Source organism: Macaca thibetana, chromosome 1 (assembly GCF_024542745.1).
Source record: "Macaca thibetana thibetana isolate TM-01 chromosome 1, ASM2454274v1, whole genome shotgun sequence".
NCBI classification, from domain to species: Eukaryota; Metazoa; Chordata; class Mammalia; order Primates; family Cercopithecidae; genus Macaca; species Macaca thibetana.
In genome coordinates, this window is record NC_065578.1 from 112068317 (window position 1) to 112094081 (window position 25765).

Genomic DNA, 25765 nt, shown 5'->3' on the forward strand with positions numbered 1-25765 from the left:
GGAGTTTCACCGTGTTAGCCAGGATGGTCTCGATCTCCTGACCTCGTGATCCGCCCGTCTCGGCCTCCCAAAGTGCTGGGATTACAGGCTTGAGCCACCGCGCCCGGCCAGAAACGGGGTTTCACCATGTTGGTCAGGCTGGTGTCGAACTCCTGACCTCAGGTCATCCACCTTCCTTTGGCCTCCCAAAGTGTTGGGATTACAGGCGTGAGCCACCGCACCCGGCCTGAAAACTGGTATCTTAATATTCAGGACCACTCTGGGTTGCTGCCACCGCTGCCACCATCTTGCCAGCCCCTCAGGTCTCCGCGAGGCCAGGTGACGCTCAAGAATGGGAGACAAGCCAGTTTGGGAGCCGATTGGATCCAGCTTCATTCAACATTACTACCAGTTATTTGGTAACGATAGAACGCAACTAAGCGCAGTTTACATTGATGCGTCATGCCTTACATGGGAAGGACAACAGTTCCAGGGGAAAGCTGCCATTGTGGAGAAGTTGTCCAGCCTTCCGTTCCAGAAAATCCAGCACAGCCTCATGGCGCAGGACCATCAGCCTATACCAGATAGCTTCATCATTAGCATGGTTGTGGGCCAGCTTAAGGCAGATGAAGACCCCATCATGGGGTTCCACCAGATGTTCCTATTAAAGAACATCCAGGTTGCTTGGGTTTGCACCGATGACATGTTCAGGCTTGCCCTGCACAACTTCGGCTGACCTCTCAGCCAGGCACTAACGCTGTTTCCTCCTCCCTCCTCTTCCCAATACTATTCCTACTCCTCCAGATGCCCCAAATAACATGCACAAATAAGCAGGGCTGCAGCGGGAGTGGGCACAGTGCGCTGCTGCCACCGAGGTGTTGTGCATGATGTTTGGACGCTAGACTACTTACATCTGATAGGAGAAGTTTGTGTTGTACCAGCGCGTGCCTTGGAAAGACTTAAGTAATGCAAAAGTTGTCCTTTTTTTGTTTGTTTGTTTGTTTTAATCTACTGACAAGTTGCTTTAGTAACCCAAAGAAGTGAAGGAGAAAGCAGCTCCCTCACCGCCCAGACATTGATTTGTTCAGATGTCTCAATGCCTTATGATACTATAAAACCACAAAAATTTTCTTTAAAAAAAAATTCAGTCTTCTGATCTATGAACATGGAAAATATGTGTATTTATGTATGTTTTCTTAAAATTTTCTAAACAATATTTTATAGTTTTAAGTGCTCAAGTTTAGGTCTTACAAATATTTTGTAAAACTTATCCCTAAGTATTTCATGTTTTTGATGATACAATGAATGGTACTGTTTTAAATTTCTACTTATAGTTGGTTGTTGCTAGTACAGTATATAAACAATACAACTGATATGTGTATATTAGCCTTTTATCCTGTGATGTTCCTAAACATCCTTCTTGGTTCCAGTAGCTTCTTAAAAGTTTCTTTTGGATTTTTTACATAGATAATCATGTTGTCTGTGAATAATGATAATTTGACTTCTTCCTTTCTAATTTGGAAGTTTTTAATTCACTTTTATTCCCTTATTTCACTGATTGAGACCTCTAGTACAATATTGGGTTGGTTTGTTTGTTTTTGTAGAGACAGGGCCTCGCCATGTTGCCTAGACTGGTCTCGAACTCCTGGACTCAAGTGATCCTCCGCCTCAGCCTCCCAAAATGCTGGGATTATAGGCATGAGCCATTCATTGCACCTGGCTGCTATTCTAATATTGAATAGAGGCGGCAAGAACAGACAATGTTGCTCTTGTTTCTAATTTTAGGGGAAAACATTCAGTCTTCACCATTAACTATGTTATTAAGTGAAGGTTTTTCATAAGCACTCTTCATTAGATTGAAGAAATTCCCTTCTATTCCTAGTTTGCTGAGAAATTTTATTATAAATGGGTGTTGAATTTTGTCAAATGCTTTTCTATATTTATTGACATGATCATATTGTTTTCTTTTTCTGCTTGAATCATATGATAAATCAACATTGTCAATTTTTGAATGTTAAACAAATCTTGCATAATTCGTAGGATAAGCCCCATTTGAGCACGATGCATTTTCCTTATTATTTTGTCATATTTCTAAATTTGATTTGTTAATATAGTGTAAGGACTTTTTTCATCTCTGTTTATGAGGGATATTGGTTATAGTTTTTTTTTTTTTATTCTTATATCTTTGTCTTTGTTTTGGAAACAGGATAATGCTCACCTCATAGTAGAAGTTGCAAAGTATTTACTCCTGTTTTCTGGAAGAGTTTATGTCAGTTTGTACCATTACTTTCTTCAGTGATTGATAGAATTCACTAGTGAAGCCATCTGGCTGGGAGTTTTCTTTGTGGAAAGGTTTGTAATCAGAATTCAAATTCCTTAATAATTATAATGAATATTCAGGTTAGTTCTTCTTGAGTGAACATCGGTCTTCCTTTCAAAATAATTTTTCCCTTCCTTCCAAGTTATTGAATTTATTGACATAAACTTGTTCAGAATATTCCCTCATTATCTTTATATTATCTGTACCATCTGTAGTGATGTTTCCTCTTTCATTCCTGATATTGGTGTGTCTTCTTTTTTTTTCTATTCAGTCTGACGAGAAGTTTTTCAATATTATCTTCTCAAAGAATTGGCTTTAGAGTAATTGATTCCTCTATTGTCGAGGGGTTATTTCTTCTCTTTTCTTTTCTTTTTTATTTTTTTTTTTTGAGATTGGGTCTCACTCTGTCACCTAGGTTGGAGTGCAATGGCAGGATCACAGTTCACTGCAGCCTCAACCTCCCTGGCTCAAGTGATCTTCCTGCCTCTGCCTCCTGAGTAGCTGGGACCTCAGGCACATGTCACCATGCCTGGCTAATTTAAAAAAATTTTTTTTTTGTAGTGTTGGAGTCTTGCTATGTTGTCATGTTGTCCAGGCTGGTGAGGGGTTTTCTCTAATTATTTTGTTCATCTTTATTTTTGCTTCCCATTGCTTACTTTGGGTTTACTTTGCTTTTCTTTTTCTAGTCTCATAAGATGGAAACATAGATCACTGATTTGAGATCTTCATTCTTTTCTACTATAAGCATCTGATACTCTTAATTTCCTTGATTCTTAACTGCTTCTCACAGATTTTGCAATATTGTGTTTTATTTTTATCCAATTCAAAATATTTTCTAATTGCCCTTGTGGTTTCTTCTTTTACCCATAGGTCATTAAGAAGCATATTTCATTTCCAAATATTTGGGGATTTTCCACATATCTTTCTGTTACTGGGTTTAATAACATTATAGTCAGAGGATATACTCTGTATGGTTTTATTTATTTTTATTTTATTTTTTGAGACAGGGTCTTACTCTGTCACCCAGGCTGGAGTGCAGTGGCTCGATCTCGGCTCACTGCAACCACCACCTCCTGGGTTCAGGCAATTCTCCCACCTCAGCCTCCCAGGTAGCTGGGATTACAGGCACAGGCCACCACACACAGCTAATTTTCGTATTTTTTAGTAGAGATGGGGTTTCACCATATTGGCCATGCTAGTCTCCAACTCCTGACCTCAAGTGATCCGCCCACTTTGGCCTCCCAAAGTGCTGGGATTACAGGCATAAGCCATCGTGCCTGGCCATACTCTGTATGGTTTTAATCCTTTCAAATTATATTGTGACTTATTTTTTGGCCCTGGGTATGGTCTATCTTGATAAATATTTTGTATTCACTTGAAAACATACATAGGGCCAGGCATGATGGCTCACGCCTGTAATCCCAGCACTTTGGGAGGCCGAAGCGGGCGGATCACGAGGTCAGGAGACCATCCTAGCTAACACATGAAACCCCGTCTCTACTAAAAATACAAAAAAATTAGCCAGGCATGGTGGTGGCTGCCTGTAGTCCTAGCTACTCGGGGGGCTGAGGCAGGAGAATGGCATGAACCCGGGAGGTGGAGTTTGCAGTGAGCCGAGATGGTGCCACTGCACTCCAGCCTGGGTGACAGAGCAAGACTCCATCTCAAAAAAAAAAAGAAAAAAGAAAAACATATGTATTCTACTGTTGTTGGGTGGAGTGTTCTATAAATTCAATCAGATCACTTTGGTTGATAGGATTGCTCAAGCATTTTACGTCTTGACTGTTTACTTTTTTGTCTACTTCTATAATTACTAAGAAAGTAGGGCCGGGTGCAGTGGCTCATGCCTGTAATCCCAGCACTTTGAGAGGCCCAGGCAGGTGGATCACCTGAGGTCAGGAGTTCAAGACCAGCCTGGCCAACATGGTGACACCCCGTCTCTACTAAAAATACAAATTTTAGCTGGGTGTGGTGGTGGGCACCTATAATCCCAGCTACTTGGGAGCCTGAGGCAAGAGAATTGCTTGAACCCAGGAGGTGGAGGTTGCAGTGAGCTGAGAATGTGCCACTGCACTACAGCCTGGGCAACAGAGCGAGACTCCACCTCAAGAAAAGAAAAAAAAAATACTGAGAAAGTAGTGTTGAATCTCCAACCACACTTGTAGGTTTGTCTATTTCTCCTTTTCATTCTATCAGGTTTTGTCTCTTGTATTTCAAAGTTCTTTTTCGGCTGGGTGTGGTGGCTCACGCCTGTAATCCCAGCACTTTGGGAAGCAGAGGCAGGTGGATAATGAGGTCAAGCGATCAAGACCATCCTGGCTAACGCGGTGAAATCCCATCTCTACTAAAAATACAAAAAATTAGCAGGGTGTAGTGGCATGCACTTGTAGTCCCAGCTACTCGGGAGGCTGAGGCAGGAGAATCACTTGAACCCAGGAAGCAGAGGTTGCAGTGAGCTGAGATCACGCCTCTGCACCCCAGCCTGGGGAACAGAGCAAGACTCCATCTCAAGAAAAAAAAAAAAAAAAAAAAAAGGTTCTTTTATTAGTTTATTATACTTTCAGAACTATTATATCCTCTTGATGAATTAACCCCTTTATCATTGTAAAATGTTCTTCTTTATCTCTTGTAATTTTTAGGTTGTAAAGTCTACTTTGATGTGAAAGAGCTATTCCTATTTTCTTTGGTTAGCGTTTGCATGGCATATCTTTTTCCGTCCTTTTGCTTTTAACTTAACTGTGTCTTCACATTTGAAGCAAATTTATTGTAGCAAACGTATAGTTGGATCTTGCTTTTCTTTAAATAATACAACAATTTCTACCTTTTAATTGGAATGTTTAGAGTATTTACATTTAAGATAATTATTGATATAGTTTGGTTTAAGTCTAACATCTTACTTTCTCTTGTCTTGTTTCTTTTTTTTTGAGACTGAGTCTTGCTCTGTCACCCAGGCTGCAGTGCAATGGTGAGATCTCAGCTCACTGCAACCTCTGCCTCCCTGGTTCAAGTGATTCTCCTGCCTCAGCCTCCTGAGCAGCTGGGATTACAGGAGCCCGCCACCATGCCTGGCTAATGTTTGTATATTTTTAGTACAGACGAGGTTTCACCATGTTGGTCAGGCTAGTGTCGACCTCCTGACCTCAAGATCAGCCCACCTCAGCCTCCCAAAGTGCTGGGATTACAGGTGTGAGGCACTGTACCTGGCTACTCTCTGTTTCCTATGTTCCTTATCTGTTTACTGTTCCTTCCCCAGTTTTTCTGCTTTCTTTTTGATGAATCAAATATTTGAATAACATTTTGTCTCCACAATTAGTTTATTAGCCATACCTTTTAATTTAATTTACCAAACATATATTTAACTTACCATGGTTCACATTTACATAATAGTATACTATGTTATGTAGAGTGTAACAGTATAGTTCAATTTCTTTTTTTTTTTTTTTTTTTTTTTTTTGAGACGGAGTCTCGATCTGTCGCCCAGGCTGGAGTGCAGTGGCGCGATCTCCGCTCACTGCAAGCTCCGCCTCCCGGGCCGACGCCATTCTCCTGCCTCAGACTCCCGAGTAGCTGGGACCACAGGCGCCCGCCTCCGCGCCCGGCTAATTTTTTGTATTTTTAGTAGAGACGGGGTTTCACCGTTTTAGCCAGGATGGTCTCGATCTCCTGACCTTGTGATCCACCCGCCTCAGCCTCCCAAAGTGCTGGGATTACAGACGTGAGCCACTGCGCCCGGCCAATTTCTCCCCTCCCATTCTTTGTGTTATTTTTATTCATTTATATATTTATTTATTTATTTATTTATTTGAGACGGAGTCTCGCTCTGTCGCCCGGGCTGGAGTGCAGTGGCCGGATCTCAGCTCACTGCAAGCTCCGCCTCCCAGGTTCCCGCCATTCTTCTGCCTCAGCCTCCCGAGTAGCTGGGGCTACAGGCGCCCGCCACCTCGTCCGGCTAATTTTTTTGTATTTTTTTAGTACAGACGGGGTTTCACCGTGTTAGCCAGGATGGTCTCGATTTCCTGACCTCGTGATCCACCCGTCTCGGCCTCCCAAAGTGCTGGGATTACAGGCTTGAGCCACCGCGCCCGGCCTTCATTTATTTATTTTTGAGACAGGCTCTTGTTCTGTCGCCCAGACTGGAGTGCAGTGACATAATCTCGGCTCACTGCAACTTCTGCCTCTTGGGTTCAAGTGATTCTCCTGCCTCAGCCTCCTGAGTAGCTGAGATTACAGGCACCCGCCACCATGCCTGGCTAAAATTTTGTATTTTTGGTAGAGACAGGGTTTCGTCATGTTGGCCAGACTGGTCTCAAACTCCTGACCTCAGGTGATCCACCCACCTCGGCCTCCCAAAGTGTTGGGATTACAGGCAGGAGCCACTTCGCTCAGCCCATTTTTTAAATGTATTTTAATTGGATATAGAATTCTTGACAGATTTTTTTGTTTTATTTCTTTCAGTACTTTAAAGATATTGCAATGTTGCCTTCTGGCTTGCATAGTTTTTTATGAGAAATCTATGATTATTCTTTATTATCTTAGTTTCTCTGTAGGTGGTTTTTTTTTTTTTAAATCTCTGGCTGCCTTTCAGAATTTTTTCTTTATTACTAGTTTTCAATATGTGGTTATTAGCTGCCTTGGTGTGGGGGGATTTTTGTTTGTTTGGTTGGTTTTTTTTGTTTTTTTTTTTGAGACAGAGTTTCACTCTTGTTGCCCAGGCTGGAGTGCAATGGCACAATCTCAGCTCACCACAACCTCCACATCCCGGGTTCAGGTGATTCTCCTGCCTCAGCTTCCTGAGTAGCTAGGATTATAGTCACGCGCCACCACGCCCAGTTAATTTTGTATTTTTAGTAGAGATGGGGTTTCTCCATGTTGGTCAGGCTGGTCTCAAACTTCTGACCTCAGGTGATCTGCCCGCCTCGGCCTCCCAAAGTGCTGGGATTACAGGCATGAGCCACAGCGCCTGGCCTTTTTGTTTTTTTCCTGCGTGGGGTTTGTCGAGCTACTTGGATAATTAAGATTACAGTTTTAGTCAAATTTGGAACATTATCAACCATTATTTTTTCCTTCTTCCTCCTTTCTTTCCTTTACTTCTGGGACTCCAATTATATGTACATTGTGTACATGTTGTGCATGTCTAATTATATGTAAAACAAGACCACTTGACATTGTCCACTAAGTCACTGAGGAACAGTATCATTTTTTTTTTCAGTCTTTTTTCTCTCTTTGGTTCATTTAGTATGGTTCTTTTTTTTTTTTTTTCTTTTTTTGAGACAGGGTCTTACTCTGTTGCCTAGGCTGGAGTACAGTGGCATGAGCATGGCTCACTGTAACTTCAACTTCCTGGGCTTAAGCAATCCTCCCACCTCAGCCTCCTAAGTAGCTGGGACCACAGGTGTGCACCACCACATCTGGCTAATTTTTTTATTGTTTTGTAGAGAGAAGGTCTCCCTATGTTGCCCAGGCTGGTCTTGAACTCCTGGGTTCACATGATCCTTCCACCTTGGCCTCCCAAAGTGTTGGGATGACAGGTGACAGCCACTGCACCTGGCCTAGTATGTTTTCTATTCTGATTTTTTTCATTTGTAGGGTCCTATCTGCTCTTAATCCCATCCAATGTATTTTTCAACTCAGCTTGTTGTATTTTTCATCTCCAGAAGTTCTATTTTAATAATTTTTATATTTTCCATTTCTCTTATTTTATTTTATTTTATTTTTTGTTTGTTTTTTGTTTTCATTTGTTTGTTGTTGTTGTTTGTTTGTTTAGAGACAGAGTATTCCTCTGTCACCCAGGCTGGGGTGTAATGGCACAATCATAGCTCACTGTAGCTTCAAACTACTGAATTCAAGTGATCTTCCTACCTCAGCCTCCTGAGTGGCTAGGACTACAGGTGCATGCCACCATGTCTGGCTAGTTTTTTATTTTTTATTTTTTTGGTAGAGATGAGGTCTTACTATGTTGCCCAAGCTGGTCTCAAACTCCTGGGCTCAAGTGATCCTCCTATCTCAGCCTCCCACAGTGCTGGAATTACAGGTATGAATCACTGTGCCTGGCCCATTTCTTTTGTTTTCATGTTATTGGCCTAATTGGGCATAAAGAACATGTTTATAATAGTTATTTTAACATTCATATCTGCTAAGCTCATCATTTCTGTCATTTTTTTGATGTGTTTGTGTGAACTGATTTTATCTTCCATCTATGAATCACAGGACCCTGCTTCTTGGTATGCCTAGTAAATTTTGATTGGATGCTGGACATTGTAAATTTTATGTTATTGAGTGTCTGCCTGTTGTTAGACTTTTCTGGCTTGCTGCATTGTGTTGTACTTCTTACAATGTGTGGCCTTTCTATGGTCTGTCCAGTGGTGTAGAGAGAAGTCAGATGATGCACAGCCCTGTGTCAGCTCTGGATAGTGTTGGTCTTCCAGCTCCCAGGTAGTTGCTCCTTCCCTGGAAGTTGTTCTTGCCCGGTCTCACCCTCAGGGGGTTTGACCCCAAGCATACACAGGCTGATATTTGGCCAAGGACCCGAGGGAAATCCTCTGTAGATTTCTGGAGCTCAGTTTCTATGCAGTGTCCTTTTCTCTGGTGTTTTTCCCACAGTTTTTAGATGCCTCAGCATCTCCAAACTCTGACCTCTGAGTCCTCAGTTTTGTGAGATTGCTGAGGTGTTTGGGTTTCTCCTTCTGAATTGTGACCTGGAAACTTTCTCCAGGTTATACGTTGGTGCGCTCATAGGTCTTACCTCATTTGTTTCCCGTCTTACAGGCATAGCTGGTGTTTGTGGTTGCCCCATCGGGGTGGATCAATTCCCCATCCAAAATTGATTTGGATTTCAAAACTAATGATGCCACACATGCACCAAGAGGGTATGAAAACATTTATTGCCCGCATAATGGGACTTTCTAGGGAGAGCAGAGCAGGCCCTCAAACCATCTGGAATGACTTGAGCAAAGGGAGGAGTGATGACTTGAGTTTCTAATGCGATTGGGGCCAGGGGAGAGCTCCTGCCCATAGGCCAGCCTTTGAACTTTTCTTGCTGGCACTAAGGGAGAAAGCATGTGGCCTTCTTATGGGCTTGTCAAGGTGGGTCAAAAAGGAGAAAGGGAAGAGATAGGACTTGAAAGTTATCAGTAATCAACCATCAAAAAATGGAGTCAAATTCTTTTTGCAACTGTCCTGTACTGACTGTTACCCACTATCTGAAAGTAACTATTTCATATATTTTGTCTGTTTTGCTAGTTATTTTTGGCAAGAGAGCAATTGCTGTAACAGTTAATCTTTTATAGAGGAAGCAAAAGTCTCTGTGCTCCATTTAAAAACTAGGTTTAGGCCAGGCACAGTGGCTCCATACCTATAATCTCAGCACTTCGAGAGGCTGAGGAGGTAGGGTTGCTTGAGCCCTGTGGTTCAAGACCATCCTGGGCAGTATAATGAGATTCCGTCTTTACAAGAAAATATATTGCTTTAACTAGGTTTGCAGTGATGTGTTCATCTAAGCCAGGTAAACTGGGGAATACCTTATTTTGGATGGTTGACTTACAGAGCCTGGAGAAAGTGCTGGGCAGACTAGCAGCCGAGGTCAGGTAGGCCCTCTCTGGTCTTCAATCCACCTCTGGTGGGGAAGGCAAAAACTTGAAAACTCATTGATTTCCTGACACTCCTTGTAGAAAGGCTTTGCACAGGTCTGGATATGTGTTTAACATTTGCGAAACATTTGGCCATTGTCAAAGCATTTCTATATAGTACTTTGTCTCCTTCATTCTCCACAACAAATGGGAGGGAAACTGGGCAGAAGGTGGTAGAAGTACTTTGTACTTGAGTAAATTAAAGATCACAACCTGGGCCGGGCACGGTGGCTCATTCCTGTCATCCCAGCACTTTGGGAGGCCAAGATGGGAGGAATGCTTGAGCCCAGGAGTTTGAGACCAGCCTAGACAACATAGTGAGACTCTATCTCTATAAAAAATTAAAAACTAAACGGGTTTGGTGGCATGTGCATGTACTCCCAGCTACTTGGGAGACTGAGGTGGGAGGATTACCTGATCTCAGGAAGTCGAGGCTGCGTGAACCTTGGTCACACCACTGTACTCCAACATGGATGACAGAGCAAGTTTTGTCTCAAAAAAAATAAAAAGATCACAGCCTGACTGACTCCTAGTTGAAAGGCCAGTAGAAATTAGAAAAGGGAGAGAGGCCTGACATAGGAGGAGGATTGGAAAAGATTGGTGAAACTTGTGACTTGCCAAAGTGTGAGTGTCTGCGCATAATTACTTTGAGGAAAGAGTTGTTAAAATCCCATTCTTGGACTGGGCGTGGTGGCTCACGCCTGTAATCCAAGCACTTTGGGAGGCCGAGGCGGGTGGATCACCTGACATCAGGAGTTCCAGACCAGCCTGATCAACATGGAGAAACCCCGTCTCTACTAAAAATACAAAACAGCTGGGCGTGGTGGTGCACGCTGTAATCCCAGCTACTTGGGAGGCTGAGACAGAAGAATCACTTGAACCTGGGAGGCAGAGATTGCAGTGAGCCGAGATCGTGCCATTGCACTCAGCCTGGGCAACAGAGCAAGACTCCGTCTCAAAAAAAAAAAAACAAAACCAAAACAAACAACAACAACAAAAAATCCTATTCTTCAGATGAAGATACAGAACCTGTTCACAAACCACATAGCTATTAAATGGCTGGACCTAGACCTTGCTGTGCAGCCAGCAGGGCCTTGAGCATAGCTGTAGACCTGAGCCCCATGAAAACCACAGACCTGGACTTTGAGTCTCTATGGACCAAGGAACCCAAGGTATCCCACTTCACATTTGACTCTCTCTGATCCAGTTTCCAGGGTCTTCTGGGCTGAGCTCCTACCAAGTCTCTCAGTAGGTCCATCTTGGCAATAGCTTGTCTCCCTCTAAACATCCATGCCTGCCTGGTATCTAGATTCCAGCTGGCCTCCTCCCCCTCAGCAGTCAGAGTGGCCCAGGGTGGAGACTGAGGGGGGAAAGGATAGCTGTCTCATGTTGGCAGAGCTACTCCCTAGGCAGAGGAAATGCCATGAAGGGAGCAAAGAACAGTGATAAAGAGATCAAGGGTCAGAGAAGACCATAGAAGCCTCTCTTGAGAGTCATGTTGCTTGTCCCTGTGATGGGCAGTCTTGGCCAGTTCACTTCTGCTCTGGACTTGGAGTCCTTGTCTGAGAAGTGAATGGACGGAGGGAATAGTTTCTGTGGCCCGTCTAGGCTGATGCCCCATGGTTGGTGCCTCACTGCTGTTGATGGTTCTGGGTTCACTTGTTCCAGGTCCCCGTCTACTCTTGCATCTGTCACATTGTGCCTCACATCTGAGTCCTGGCCTTCCCTAGCCATTGTCAACGGCTCCTGGAACTGTCAATGCCCTGGATTCCCAAAGAGAGCTTTATGTGTCTTCTCTATGTAGAGAAAGTAGACATGAGTTTCATCCAAGAGAACCAGGTTCCACCACTTATTTGCTGAGTCTTTAGGCAAATTATTTAACCTCACTGTGTCTCAGTTGCCTTAAGGAAGGAGACCACTACTACTCCTGCTGCCCTCCTCCTCCCACCTTGCCTAGTTCACAAGACAGGAGTAAAGAGAAAGAAACAAAAGTAAGATAAATAGCCAGACAACCTTGGCACCACCACCCGGCCCTAGGAGTTAAACAAAGTAATAATAATAACATCAACCCCTGGCCTACACTACTTGTGTTATCTGTAAATTCCAGACACTGTAAGAAAAAAAGCATTGTAAAACTTTCTGTTCTGTTAGCTGATGCATGTAGCTCCCAGTCATGTTTCCCACGTTTGCTCGATTTATCACGACCCTTTCACGTGGACCCCTTAAAGTTGTAAGCCTTTATAAAGGCCAAGTATTTCTTTCTCGGGGAGCTCGGCCCTTAAGACATGAGTCTGCCGACGCTCCTGGCCAAATAAAAAACCTCTTCCTTCTTTAATCCGGTGTCTGAGGAGTTTTGTCTGCGGCTCGTCCTGCTACAGCCTTATTGGTAAATTACAGTATGTTTACAGTGATTTACCAGAAATATATGAGTCTGTTTAGAGCACTCAGCATGAAATAAGCATTTGATCTTATTTCCTGTGATGGAGAGGGTAGAGCTGGGGGTGTGAACTGGAGGGAGAATGCTTTCCTATCAAAGAATAAACACCACATTTGGGATGCTGTTCTGCAGTATTTCCTCCTGTCCCCAGAGCAGGGAAAACTAAATTGCTCTGAAATTAATACATGGATGGAGGGTCTGAGAATTGAGTTTCCTTTGAGGAAAAATTAGTCGCTGGCAAGTATTTCATTAGGGGAGATGCAGATGCAGCAAGGCTGATTCTGTCTAAGCCTCCTCTTGTCTCCCCTGGCCCGCTGGATTCCCAAGTGGTTCCTCCAAAGAAGTCCCACCTCTCTCTCCTAACCCACCCTGTCCTCCCTCAGGCTGCTCTCCTGGGTGATGCTGTGCTCCAACATTCATGGCCTGACAGCTATTGCATATGTTCCTGTGCGGCCTCCGGGTCATCAGGTATGTGTTGGGAAGTGGGAGTTTGTCTCTTGCTCATACCATGAGGACCCTGGGAGGAAGAATGGCCTACTTTCTTCCTTTCCTAAGGTCACTAACACGGTACAGGAAGGGGTGCTCCTGAAAGCATAGGACCGTCTCCATTATTCTCAGCTCTCCCACTCCACTCCCTCTCTGAGCTTCTATGTGCTAGTCCTGCCTGGTGGTGGTAGTGGTGGTAGTGGGGTGTGTGTGTGTGTGTGTGTGTGTGTGTGTGTGAGAGAGAGAGAGAGAGAGAGAGAGAGAGAGAGAGAGAGAGAGAAAGCCATCACAGCATTCTGACCCAGGCAGAAGAGAAGAGAGGAGAAAGCAAGTCCCAGTAGGAGGAACCATTAAAACCAAAGCCAGCAGGCAAGCAGGCTCAGCCTCTGGAATGCTGCCGCCTGAAATGACAGGAAACAGAAATGGGGGGACTCACAGAGCTCCACATGCCCTGCTCAGCCCCGGCCATGCCCAGTCCTATGCTGCTCAGAGGAAGGCACTCAAAGGACACAACCCCTCCAGCTCATGGAAAGCCCCACCCCATCTTCTCCCTTTCCCCATGGACATGGGCTCATTCATGTGGGGTAGCGACTGGAAGGGGTGTGGACTCCACCGTGACATTTAACAAAGACAGGAACTCAGTGAACATTGTAATTTGCTGATTAAAAATTTAATCCCCATCTTAAGGTCAGAAAACCAGGTATGGAGAAGTTGGCAGAAATTGGGGCTGGTGGGTGGGGAAGAGTGGAGCAAGTCAGTCTGTGTTAGCTGAGGGGAGGGGTTTGTCAGGCTGCTGGGGTTTGGGGGCAGAGTGTACGGGGAAATTGAGGAGGACCCGCCCGCTGAGAGGGATAGGGATGGGGACAGGACACATCTTCCTGAGGAAGCTGGGTGGGGTGGACGCTCCCAGTCTGTTCCCAGTTGCAGGAGACAGAAAGAGCCTGGGCTTCAGAGTGAGATGGACCTGGGCTAGCATCTGGCTGTGTGGCCCTGGGGACGAGGGCCCTGCACAATACAGAGTGATTACAATATGATAGCGCTTCCTCCTACCAAAGTGCAGGGATAGAATGGATCCTGGCCCATTTCTGAAACTGGCGAAAGAAAGAAAAGAAAAGAAAAGAAAAGGAAAGGAAAGGAAAGGAAAGGAAAGGGAAAAGAAGAGAAAGAGAAAGAAAGAGAGAGAGAAAGAAAGAAAGAAAAAAGAAAGAAAAGGAAGGAAGGAAGGAAGGAAAGGAAAAGAAAGAAAAGAAAGAGGGAGGGAGGGAGGAGAGAAAGAAAGAAAGGAAGAAGGCCGGGCATGGTGGCTCATGCCTGTAATCCCAGCACTTTGGGAGGCTGAGGCGAGTGGATCACGAGGTCAGGAGTTCAAGACCAGCCTGGCCAAGATGGTGAAACCCCGTGTCTACTAAAAATACAAAAAAATTACCCGGTGTGGTGGTAGGGGCCTGTAATCTTAGCTACTCAAGAGGCTGAGGCAGAGAATTGCTTGAATCTGGGAGGCAGAGGTTGCAGTGAGCCGAGATCGTGCCATTGCACTCTAGCCTGGGTGACAGAGGGAGATTCTGTCTCAAAAAAAAACAGAAAGGAAGAAAGAAAAAGAGGAAGGAAGGAAGGAAGGAAGGAAAGAAGGAAGGAAAAGAGGAAAGAAAGAAGGAAAGAAAGAGGAAAGAAGAAGAAAGAAAGAGAGAGAGAAAGAAAGAAAGAAAGAAAGAAAGAAAGAAAGAAAGAAAGAAAGAAAGAAAGAAAGAAAGAAAGAAAGAAAGAAAGAAAAAAAAGAAAGAAAGAAAAGAAGGAAAGAAAGAAAAGAAAGAGAGAGGTCTGGGCACGGTGGCTAAAACCTGTAATCCCAGCATTTTGGGAGGCTGAGGCAGGAAGATCACCTGAGGTCAGGAGTTCAAGACCAGCCTGGCTAACATGGTGAAACCCTGTTTCTACTAAAAATACAAAAAATTAGCTGGGCATGGTGGCATGTGCCTGTAATCCCAGCTACTTGGGAGGCTGAGGCAGGAGAATCACTTGAACCTGGGAGGTAGAAGTTGCAGTGAGCCGAGATCGCTCTATTGCACTCCAGCTTGGGTAACAAGAGCAAAACTCCATCTCAAAGAAAAAATAAAGAAAGAAAGAAGAGAGAGAGAGAGGAAGGAAGGAAGGAAGGAAGGAAGGAAGGAAGGAAGGAAGGAAGGAAGGAAGGAAGGAAGGGATCTCCATTCTTCCTCTTTTCTTTCTCCATCTTTAACTATCTCCTCTTCCCCGTCCCCTTCCCCACCTCCCAGGCTTAATTCCTTAACTCAGTGGGAGGGAGAAAGACAAGCCGGGTGGTGGGAGCTAGGACACACTGGAGGGCAGAGGGGAGGAAAGAAGGATTTGGGCTGGATGGGGTGGGAGCGAGGTTAGTGAGCACTGTGGCCCGGAAACCTCTCTCCTGGCTCTTATTTTGATCCCTCCCTATGGTCACGTTGGCTCTACTATGCCCAGTCCAGGGACAAAAACAAAGTGGTAATAATAATAATAAGGCTGGGGGCGGTGGCTAATGCCTATAATCCCAGCACTTTGGGAGGTCGAGGTGGGCAGATCAGCTGAGGTTGGGAGTTGGAAACCAGCCTGACCAACATGTAGAAACCCCTTCTCTACTAAAAATAGAAAATTAGCCAGGCATGGTGGCACATGCCTGTAATCCCAGCTACTCAGAAGGCTGAGGCCGGAGAATCGCTTGAACCCGGGAAGTGGAGGTTGTGGTGAGCCAAGATGGCACCACTGCACTCCAGCCTAGGCAACAAGAGTGAAACTCCATCTCAAACAACAACAAAATAATAATAATAACAATAATGGCAACACTTGCAGAGTGCCTACCTTGTGCCAGGCACTGTTCTACACTCTACTTGGAGTAACTTTTTTTTTTTAATTTTTTTTTTGAGACAGAATTTCACTCTTGTTGCCCAGGCTGGAGTGCAATGGCGCGATCTTGGCTCACTGCAACCTCCGCCTCCCGGGTTCAAGTGATTGTCCTGCCTCAGCTTCCCAAGAAGCTGGGATTACATGTATGAGCCACCACACCTGGCTGCTTTTTGTATTTTTAGTAGAGATGGGGTTTCACCATATTGGCCAGGCTGGTCTCAAACTCCTGACTTCAGGAGATCTGCCCACCTTGGCCTCCCAAAGTGCTGGGATTGCAGGGGTGAGCCACCGCGCATGGCTGAAACTACCTTTACTTAGACAAATTTAGCGTAACTGCTGCTAGCTGTCATGATTGCTTTAGCTTCATAATAAGTATCGAATTCAGGTAGACTTAGTCCTTCAACTAAATTCTTTTTTTTTTTTCAAAGTTGTTTTTAGCTATTCCATGTCCTTTGCATTTCCATATGACTTTTGTAATTCTGCTTGTTAATTCTACAAAATTCCTGCTGGAGTTTTGATTGGTACTGTGTTTGATCTGTAGGTTAATTTGGGGGAAACTGGGTGGAATGTAAGAGTCAAAACCTAAACAAAGTTGATACTATAGCATTTATCATAGGGTTTTGAAATTGTCTGTTTATTGTTTTCTTCCCCAAAAGGCTGTAAACACATTGAGGCCAGGGGCTGTGCTTTATTTGCCACTTATTACTCACTGTTATATCCCCACCCCTGAACAGAGGCTAGCATGTAGTAGTTACTCAATACATATTTGTTACAGGAACACATATTTATTTGATTATTTATTTGTTTATTCAACAGATAAAATGTATTCTTACTTTCACTCTACTTTCTGTTTCCTTTATAGACAAAGTCTTCTCCTCTTAATGCGTGTTGAATCACCATCATGTTTTTTACAAAGTATGCCCGGGGCTCTGTGTGTCTTTTTGAAGGCTGTGTATTTGTGTGTGTGTGGTGAGTGCGTGCAGATGCACACCAGTCTGTGGCTGATGAATGTGTCAGAGCCACAAGAACCCTTTTTCTAATACCAGCCACGTTGATAGCTGCAGTTCGTTTCTTCCATCCGGGGATTTATGGAGAGGCAGCTTGGGAAGGCCAGGTGTGGATAATATGTTTAAAGTGCTTCTCCTTTCTCTATGTGAATTAAACAATCATGTCTGGTTTTTTTTTTTTTTTTTTCCACCTTTGAAACATGACTTTCCCCAAGTCTAGAGTTGGATGAAACTACCTTTACTTAGACAAATTTAGTGTAACTGCTATGAGCTGGTAGAAGTGATACTTACTCTGTCGTTTTTTCTGTTTGTTTGTTTTTTGAGACAGAGTCTCGCTCTGTGGCCCAGGCTGGAGTGCAGTGGTGCAATCTGGGCTCATTGCAAGCTCCGCCTCCCGGGTTTACGCCATTCTCCTGCCTCAACCTCCCGAGTAGCTGGGACTACAGGCGCCTGCCACCACGACTGCCTAATTTTTTTTTTTTTTTTTTTTTTTTGTATTTTTTTTAGTAGAGACAGGGTTTCACTGTGTTAACCAGGATGGTCTTGATCTCCTGACCTTGTGATCTGCCCACCTCGGCCTCCCAAAGTGCTGGGATTACAGGCATGAGCCACCGTGCCCGGCCACCTACTCTGTGTGGTTTTAAGGCTGCCATTCCATGGATGCTATAAGAGCTCTTCCTGTGCTGGGTGAGGGGCTGAAGGAAGCGGTTCAACTCTACGTTTATCTTTGGCTGTTTTCGCTGCCATTTGACTGAAGCAATTTTCAGTGACAAATGAAGTGAATGGTTAAAGCTTATTTTTCAATCGAAATTCAATTCCTGCAAGTGGAAGAGGGAGGAGACAGAGGGTGTAAATCATTGATCAAACTTATTTAAGCACCAAGCTTCCCTTCTGCAGAAAATCCAATTGCCTGACAGGAAAACAGCTCCTTCCCTCGAGATCCATGAGGCTGGGTGTTCTTCTCCACACTAACGGATCCTGCTAGGGGCCAGCTGCTGGCTGCACCGGAAGTCAGCTTGGCACAGCAGAAGGAACAGATTCACTTGGGACTGGAATCCGGTTCTGCCACTTGCCGGCTCTGTGACTTTAGGCAAGCAACTTCACATCCCTTAGGCAATTTCATCCATGAAAACGAAATTAGTAATTCCTACTATACAGAATTTGTGTCATGATTTGAGAACAAGGTATGTAACAGCATATGTTGTAGGCAGGCTATAGATAGCTCTAGTTGTCATGCTTCTGGCTTGGGAGCTGGGTGTGAGCACAGACCTCTGTGTGAGTGCTTGGAGGTAAATGCCCTTTGTGGGAGCCGAGCATGTGTGGCATGGCTGTGTGTAAGTAGAGCTCTGAGAGTCTGTGGGGCTGTGGTCTCTCTGTGGATTAAGAAGCCTGCATTCTCCAGCATTCTTGGAGAGGTCTCTAGAAAAGCATCGGAGGAAATCTCTGAGGAAATTTCTCAGGGGTTGTCTGGGAACTGTGGGGGCGTCGCATCCCTTTCCTGGAAGCAGCAACAGCTCTCAGGCCCCATCTCTGCGCCCCTCTCAATCCCTGGTGACTTGTTAAAAGACTTCAAAGGATAAACTTCAGACTAGAAATCTCGCTTGCCATTCACATTTTTTAACATTGAGGACACAACCCCGAAGAATATGTCTGTGAATGTTAATTAGCCTCTAGAGAGGGAGAAAGAAGAGAATAGAAGAGTCACAGACACAGAGTCAAGGGCCAGAAAAATGCTGCAGTGGCCGGGCACAGTGGCTTATGCCTGTAATCCCAACACTTTGGGAGGCCAAGGTGGGTGGATCGCCTGAGGTCAGGAGTTCGAGACCAGCCTGGCCAACATCCTGAAACCCCGTCTCTACTAAAATTACAATAATTAGCCAGGTGTGGTGGCACATACCTGTAATTCCAGATACTCGGGAGGCAGAGACAGGAGAATTGCTTGAACCCAGGAGGCAGAGGTTGCAGTGAGCTGAGACTCCGCCTCAAAAAAAAAACAAATGCTGCAGGTACACAGCGGGAAACGGAGTTACTCCCTGAATTTTGTAAAGAATAACTTCAAGGACACACATGACTCGTGAAGGTAAAAACGACTCAGGATCAACAACAAAAGGGCCTGATCCCAGAGGAGAGTCAGTAGGATGAGAGGTGGCCCTGGCTTGGGGTTTCCCTTTTTGAAGAGGCAAGTGAAGTGGTCTGTGCTGGGCTGCCGCTGCACAAGGACAGAGGCCTCATAAGGTGGAATGCAGTAGGCACTGGGAATATGGGATGGGACCTGGAAATAGTCGTCCAGGCTCTCATGCCAGTCTTTCATGTTTACAATTTCAATAGCTTTTGGGGTACAGTGGTTTTTGGTTACATGGATTAATGGTATTTTGGTGAAGGAGACTTCTGGTTGTAGTGCATCAGTCACCCGAGCCGTGTACAGTGTTCCCAGTATGTAGTTTTTTTACCCCTCACCCACTTCCCATTCTCCCATTCTGTGTATCCAAAGTCCATTTTACCACGCTTTATGCCTTTGTGTATCCATAGCTTAGTTCCCACTTGTAAGTGAGAACATACGGTATTTGCTTTTCCATTCCTGAGTTACTTCACTTAGAATAATGCCTCCAGCTTCATCCAAGTTGCTGCAAAAGAGATTATTTGTTCTTCTTTATGGCTGACTAGTATTCCATGGTGTATATATACTATGTGTACTTTTTTTTTTTTTTTTTTTTTTTTTTGAGACGGAGTCTCGCTCTGTTGCCCAGGCTGGAGTGCAGTGGTGCGATCTCGGCTCACTGCAAGCTCCGCCTCCCGGGTTTACGCCATTCTCCTGCCTCAGCCTCCGAGTAGCTGGGACTACAGGCGCCCGCCACCTCGCCCAGCTAGTTTTTTGTATTTTTAGTAGAGACGGGGTTTCACCATGTTAGCCAGGATGGTCTCGATCTCCTGACCTCGTGATCCACCCGCCTCGGCCTCCCAAAGTGCTAGGATTACAGGCTTGAGTCACTGCGCCCGACTATGTTTTCTTTTCCTTTCTTTCCTTTTTTTTTTTTTTTTTTTTTTCTGTTTGTTTGAGACAGGCTCTCGCTTTGCTGCCCAGGCTGGAGTGCAGTGGCATGATCTTGGCTTACTACAGCCTCTGCCTCCTGGGCCCAAGTGATTCTCCCACCTCAGCCTCCCGAGTAGCTGGGACCACATGTGTGCACCACCACGCCCAGCTAATTTTTGTATTTTTTGTAGAGACAGGCTTTTGCCATGCTGCCCAGGCTAGTCTTGAACTCCTGGACTCAAGTGATCCCCCTGCCTCAGCCTCTCAAAGTGCTGGGATTACAGGCATGAGCCACCACACTCAGCCCTATACCACATTTTCTTTATCCACTCATTGGTTCACCCCAATCTTTCTTTCCTGCACCCACTAACCCCCTGTCACTTATATCTGAAGTCTTATTTTATTAGGAAGCATAAAAAATGAATCTTTATTTAACACCATGTACATTTATAAATACAACCCTATGGCCAGGCGCAGTGGCTCACACCTGTAATCCCAGCACTTTGAGAGGCCGAGGAGAGCAGATTACTTGAGGTCAAGAGTTTGAGACCAGCCTGACCAACATGGTGAAACTCCCTCTCGACTAAAAATACAAAAATTAGCCAGCTGTGGTGGCAGGCACCTGTAATGCCAGCTACTCGGGAGGCTGAGGCAGGAGAATCACTTGAACACAGGAGGTAGAGGTTGCAGTGAGTGAGATCATGCCACTGCACTCCAGCCTGGGTGACAGAGCCAGACTCTGTCTCAAAAAAAAAAAAAAAAAAGAAAAGAAAAGAAAAAGAAAGAAAGAAACAAACAAAAAAGCTATATTATTTATTTATTTTGAGAGAGAGTTTTGCTCTGTCATCCAGGCTGGAGTGCAGCGGCACAATCTCAGCTCACTGCAACCTCCATCTCCTGGGTTCAAGCGATTCCCTTGCCTCAGCCTCCCAAGTAGCTGGGATTACAGGCACATGCCACCATGTCTGGCTAATTTTTGTATTTTTAGTAGAAATGGGGTTTTACCATGTTGGTCAGGCTAGTCTCAAACTCCTGACCTCAAGAGATCCGCCCACCTCAGCTTCCCAAGGAAACTATGTTATTTAATTTTGACATTCTTCATAGGAAGTACTTAGGAAATATTATCTCCACTTTATAGATAAGGAAACTCGAACATCAAAAGGTCACACCTGGGTCTGTCTCTCGACAATGGATCAGCCTGCTTCCATCCTTTGGGTCTTGAAAGTCTGAGTTGTTGCTATCAAATTATTTCAATCTTCATTTTTTCCCATGGTTACCAAGTAATTGCATGCTTACTAAAGGCATTTATAAATAGTGAAAATTACAAAGAAGAATGTAAAAATAATTTGCGTGGCCAGGAGTGGTGACTCACCCCTGTAATCCCAGCACTTTGGGAGGCTGAGGCTGGCAGATCATGAGGTCAGGAGTTCGAGACCAGTCTGGCCAACATGGCAAAATGCCATCTTTATTTTAAAAAATACAAAAATTAGCCGGGCATGGTGGCGGGTGCCTGTAATCCCAGCTACTTGGGAGACTGAGGCAGAAGAATTGCTTGAACCTGGGAAGTGGAGGTTGCAGTGAGCTGATATCACGCCACTGCACTCCAGCCTGGGTGACAGAGCAAGACTCTGTCTCAAAATAATAAAATAAAATAAAATAAAATAAAATAAAATAAATTATTTGCTGTCAGTAGTGGTTTCTATTTTCTTCTATTTTCCTTATGACTAATTATTATAGTTAGTGAGATGCTGTGTTAAGAATGCCTTGTTTGTTTGTTTGAGACAAGGTCTTACTCTGTTGCCAGGCTGGAGTGCAGAGGCTGGACCACAGCTCACTGCAGCCTCTACCTCTTGGGATCAAGTGATCCTCCCACCTCAGCCTCCTGAATAGCTGGGACTACAGGCATGCTCTAGCACACCAGGCTAAGGAATGTTTTCAACTGTAAGAAACAGACACTGTAATCCCAGCACTTTGGGAGGCCGAGGTGAGTGGATCACTTGAGCCTAGGAGTTCAAGACCAGCCTGGGCAACATGGCGAAACCCTTGTCTCCACAAAAACAAAAAACAAAAATTAGCCAGGTCTGCTGGCGCACACCTGTAGTCCCAGCTACTGGGGAGGCTGAGATTGGAGGATTGCTTGATCCCAGGAGGCAGAGGTTACAGTGAGCCAAGATGGCGCCATTGCACTTCAGCCACTCTGTCTCAAAACAAACAAACAAACAAACAAAAGACAACTTGACTATCAGCACAAAGATAAGAGGTGTTTTAAAAATAGAGATTTATTTTGCTTGTATAACAGGAAGCCTAAAGGTAGGCAGCTGCCACTGCTGGCTTACTGGTTCAGGAATGAATCACAACTTGAAAATGCTCTTGGCCTTTGCCTCATGGTTACAGAATAGCTGCTGCAGCTCCAAAAATCACAACCATGTTCAAGGCAGTAAGAAGAGAAGGGAAGGTATTAGCATCAACTGTTCCTCTATGAGTAATGAAAAGATTTCCCAGAGGTACTCGGCAGACTTGTTTACAACCTACTGGCTATTCTGGGTCACAAAGCCAGTTCTACCTTGAAGGGAGGCTGGGAGAAACATTTGCTCCTCCAGAGTTTCTCACTGAAGGGAGTTAGGGAGAAGGAGGTTGGGAAGAGGAGTTACATTAGCCAGTCAGAGGTATCTGCTACAGATGCAATGCTCTGATTGGCAGGCCTGCATCACGTGCCCACCTCTGGAACCTTGGTGGACCCTGTTTTTCCACAATCAATCACATGGACTGAAAATGGTGGAGAAAAATTGGGTGCTGTAAGCATAAAAGGGAAATGGATGTTGGGAAGGCGAGAATAAAAGATGTCCATTACATTTTGTATGACATTTTATCCTGTAGCAAATCAACCCCAAACTTAGTGGCTTAAAACAAACATTTATAATTCCTCACAATTCTGTGGTTCAGTTGAGCAATTCTTCTGTTCTGAGCCTGCTTTGATGGCTTATTAGGTCACTTTCATGAGTTCAAATAATAATAGCTACTATTGACTGGGTGCCTACTATTTATTAGGTGGTGACGTTAGTCCACTTAAATACTTCCTCACACTTTCCTCCTTCCCCTTTCCTGATATCTGCTGGTGTGTGTGTGTGTGTATATGTATTTATTTAATTAATTAATTTTTTTTTTTTTTTGAGATGGAGTTTCGCTGTTACTGCCCAGGCTGGAGTGCAATGGCTTGGTCTCAGCTCACTGTAACTGCCACCTCTCCGGTTCAAGTGTTTCTCCTGCCTCAGCTTCCTAAGTAGCTGGGATTACAGGCGCCCACCACCAGTCCTGTCTAATTTTTGTATTTTTAGTAGAGACAAGGTTTCACCATGTTGGCCAGGCTGGTCTCGACCTCCTAACCTCAGGTGATCCTCCCACCTCAGCCTCCCAAAGTGCTGGGATTACAGGTTTAAGCCACTGCACCTGGTCAGTCTGCCAGTGTATGTTGAAGTATTTGTATTCAGTTGATATATACTATGTTCAAGTGTAAGTAATAATTTTAGAGGTTCGGCATTAGGTGCTCCACATAGATGTTTTGTAAAATCCTCACCACAACCTTACAAGGTTTAGAGCACATCTGGTTGCAGCCCAGTTTTTCTATTGATTTTTATTTGAGGGGAGAATTCCCATCACACTTCTGTGAAGCTTCTGGAATTAAGATAATTAAAGAGGATCGTAAGATTTCAAGATTTAAAACACTGCTACAATTTACAACTACTTATTTGTGGAATCAGGATTTTTTTTCTGAGTAAGCAAAATAAAATTCAGAAATAAATAGGACACATGACACAGTAACTATCATCTAACATCTCAATTTCAAATGTATCTATTCATCAAAGCAACCTCTTGAATTCAAGTTATTTACTTTAATATGTTAATACAGTCGTTTCCTCTTACCTGTGGGGGATATGTTCCAAGACCCTCAGTGGATTCTTGAAACCTAGGATAGTACCACACCCTATGTATCTGTCTCAACCAAGCACTTATCATGCACTGAGTCCATAACTTTTGCAGTTTGAGGTACAAAAACAAAACTAGCATAAATTTCTTTTTCCTTCGTCACAACTTCATGGAGGGAAGATTCATTCTTATTGTAGATCTTAGCAACCTCAGCATACAGATTTTTTTTTTTTTTTCTATCCTTAAGTCAAAAACTTTTAACTTTTCACTTAAAGGAAGAACTTTCTGGCTTATTCGACATTAATATACAGCATATTCAAATTGCCGTTATCACTGCTATTGCACTTTAGGACAATTGTTAAGTAAAATAAGGGTTACTTGACACAAGCATTGTGATACCTCGACAGTTGATCTCATAACCTAGAGGGCTCCTAAGTGACCTGGGAGCCAGTAGTGGATACACTGGACAAAGGATGATTCACATCATTCACATCCTGGGCAGGATGGAGTGGGATGGTGAGGTACTTCATCGGGCTACTCAGAATGGTGCACAATTTAAAACTTAGGAGCTGTTTCTGTATGTTTTTATTTAATATTTTTTGACTGTGGTTGTAACTGGAATCATGATGGTGGTTTTCACTTTCGGAAAGTGAAACTGCAGATAAGCAGGGGACACATATTTAGTCGTATGTAACACCATTTTTTTTCTGCTATATGTATTGGGGTTCTGCATGAAATTACAATGTGAATTTTCCTTTGCTCTCCCATTATCTCGCTTGATCTCACAACAACCCTGCATAATCAAGATATTAGTAGTATTCCCATTTTACAAATGAAAAAACAGAGGCTCAGAGAGGTTAACTGACTTGCCCAAGGTTAATAAGCAAACAAACAAATAAGCAGGTAAATGGCAGAACTGGGACTTGAAACCAGTTCTTCCAACTGCAAATTCAAACTTCATTCCATTGTAGCATGCTGCTCTCTCCATTCATTTCCAAGCTGCCGGGAATATGTATACCAAGGCTGGTCCCAACCAAAGGGCACTCAAATCCAGGACAGACAGAAGACAGCCCTTTTGGGGTGGAGAGTGGGAGGAAGCAAAAACAGCAGCAGCAATAGCTTCCTGGGCCCTGAGAATTCTCCCCAAGGGCCCAGCAGGCTGTTTGAAGAGTGTTAGCAAGTTTTCTCCCTCAAATCTAAAGCTCCAATACCCCACCCAGGAGTCAGGAGGGGTGGACTCATAGGGATTTCTACCCTGCCAGGACCTTGGAGGGAGGGAGAGGAACCCAAACCACTCTCTAAAGCCGTTCTGCAAACCCTGCTTATTCTCACTTTGGCTAAGTGTATTGAGGCGACTGGCTCTTTTCCAGGGTGGAACATTAATGCTTCCTTTGGTTTTGGAGGCTTGAATTGAGGCAGGAAGATACGACTTTGGCCCTATGAGCTCTTTGAATTGCACCCTAGTCATCTTCTAGAGTGAGAGTTATTCGGTGTGTGACCAGCCTCACTTATGTACATTTGCACTGTCCACTCACTGTCGGGGGGCACTAATGGGTATTCATTAATGGCTATCCTCTGCCCCGATGCTTCCTGTTTCAGAGGCTTGGGTCCCCCGTGGCAAGGTGGAGTGAAGGAAATATCAGCCACCACTCCCCGCTCCTCTCCCAAGTGGTCTCCCAGGCTGGCACTCGGTAAAGCGTTGTGCTTTATGTCATTCATTGCATTGTGTGTATGAATTGCTCTTTGCAGTATAAAGCCACCTTTTTCCTGGCAGTGAAGCACACCTAGGAAGTTCCATCTCCTCTCCAAATGCCATCTTTTCAGTATTACAGTCTCCTCCTCCTGAGACCACTGTTCCCTTGAATGCTGCGCCACTCCCAACCGCATGTTTTCAGGGAGAGCTGTCCTTTCTTACCTAACCACACCCCCTTGCCAGGTTTGGCTGGACCAGAAGTCAGCATTCCCTGGGTGTTATAAACTGAAATTCACTGTTGATGGAGTTATAACAGCTAATATTCACTGAGCACTGTTCTGAACCTTTTACTGATACTAATTCACTTA

General features: G+C 44.3%; 2 protein-coding genes across 2 annotated transcripts in view; one reads left to right on the top strand and one right to left on the bottom strand.

Moving 5' to 3' along the window:
* ST7L (suppression of tumorigenicity 7 like) overlaps window positions 1-25765 on the bottom strand; it is an 843199-nt gene that overhangs the window by 222380 nt on the left and 595054 nt on the right. The window lies entirely within an intron of this gene.
* On the top strand, window positions 332-715 carry LOC126930522 (nuclear transport factor 2). Its single transcript, XM_050747643.1, has one exon. The coding sequence runs from the start codon at window positions 332-334 to the stop codon at window positions 713-715; it is 384 nt and encodes a 127-aa protein (XP_050603600.1).

Excerpts from the sequence above, each read along its gene's own strand:
- LOC126930522 (XM_050747643.1), top strand. The coding sequence starts at position 332 with ATGGGAGACAAGCCAGTTTGGGAGCCGATTGGATCCAGCTTCATTCAA.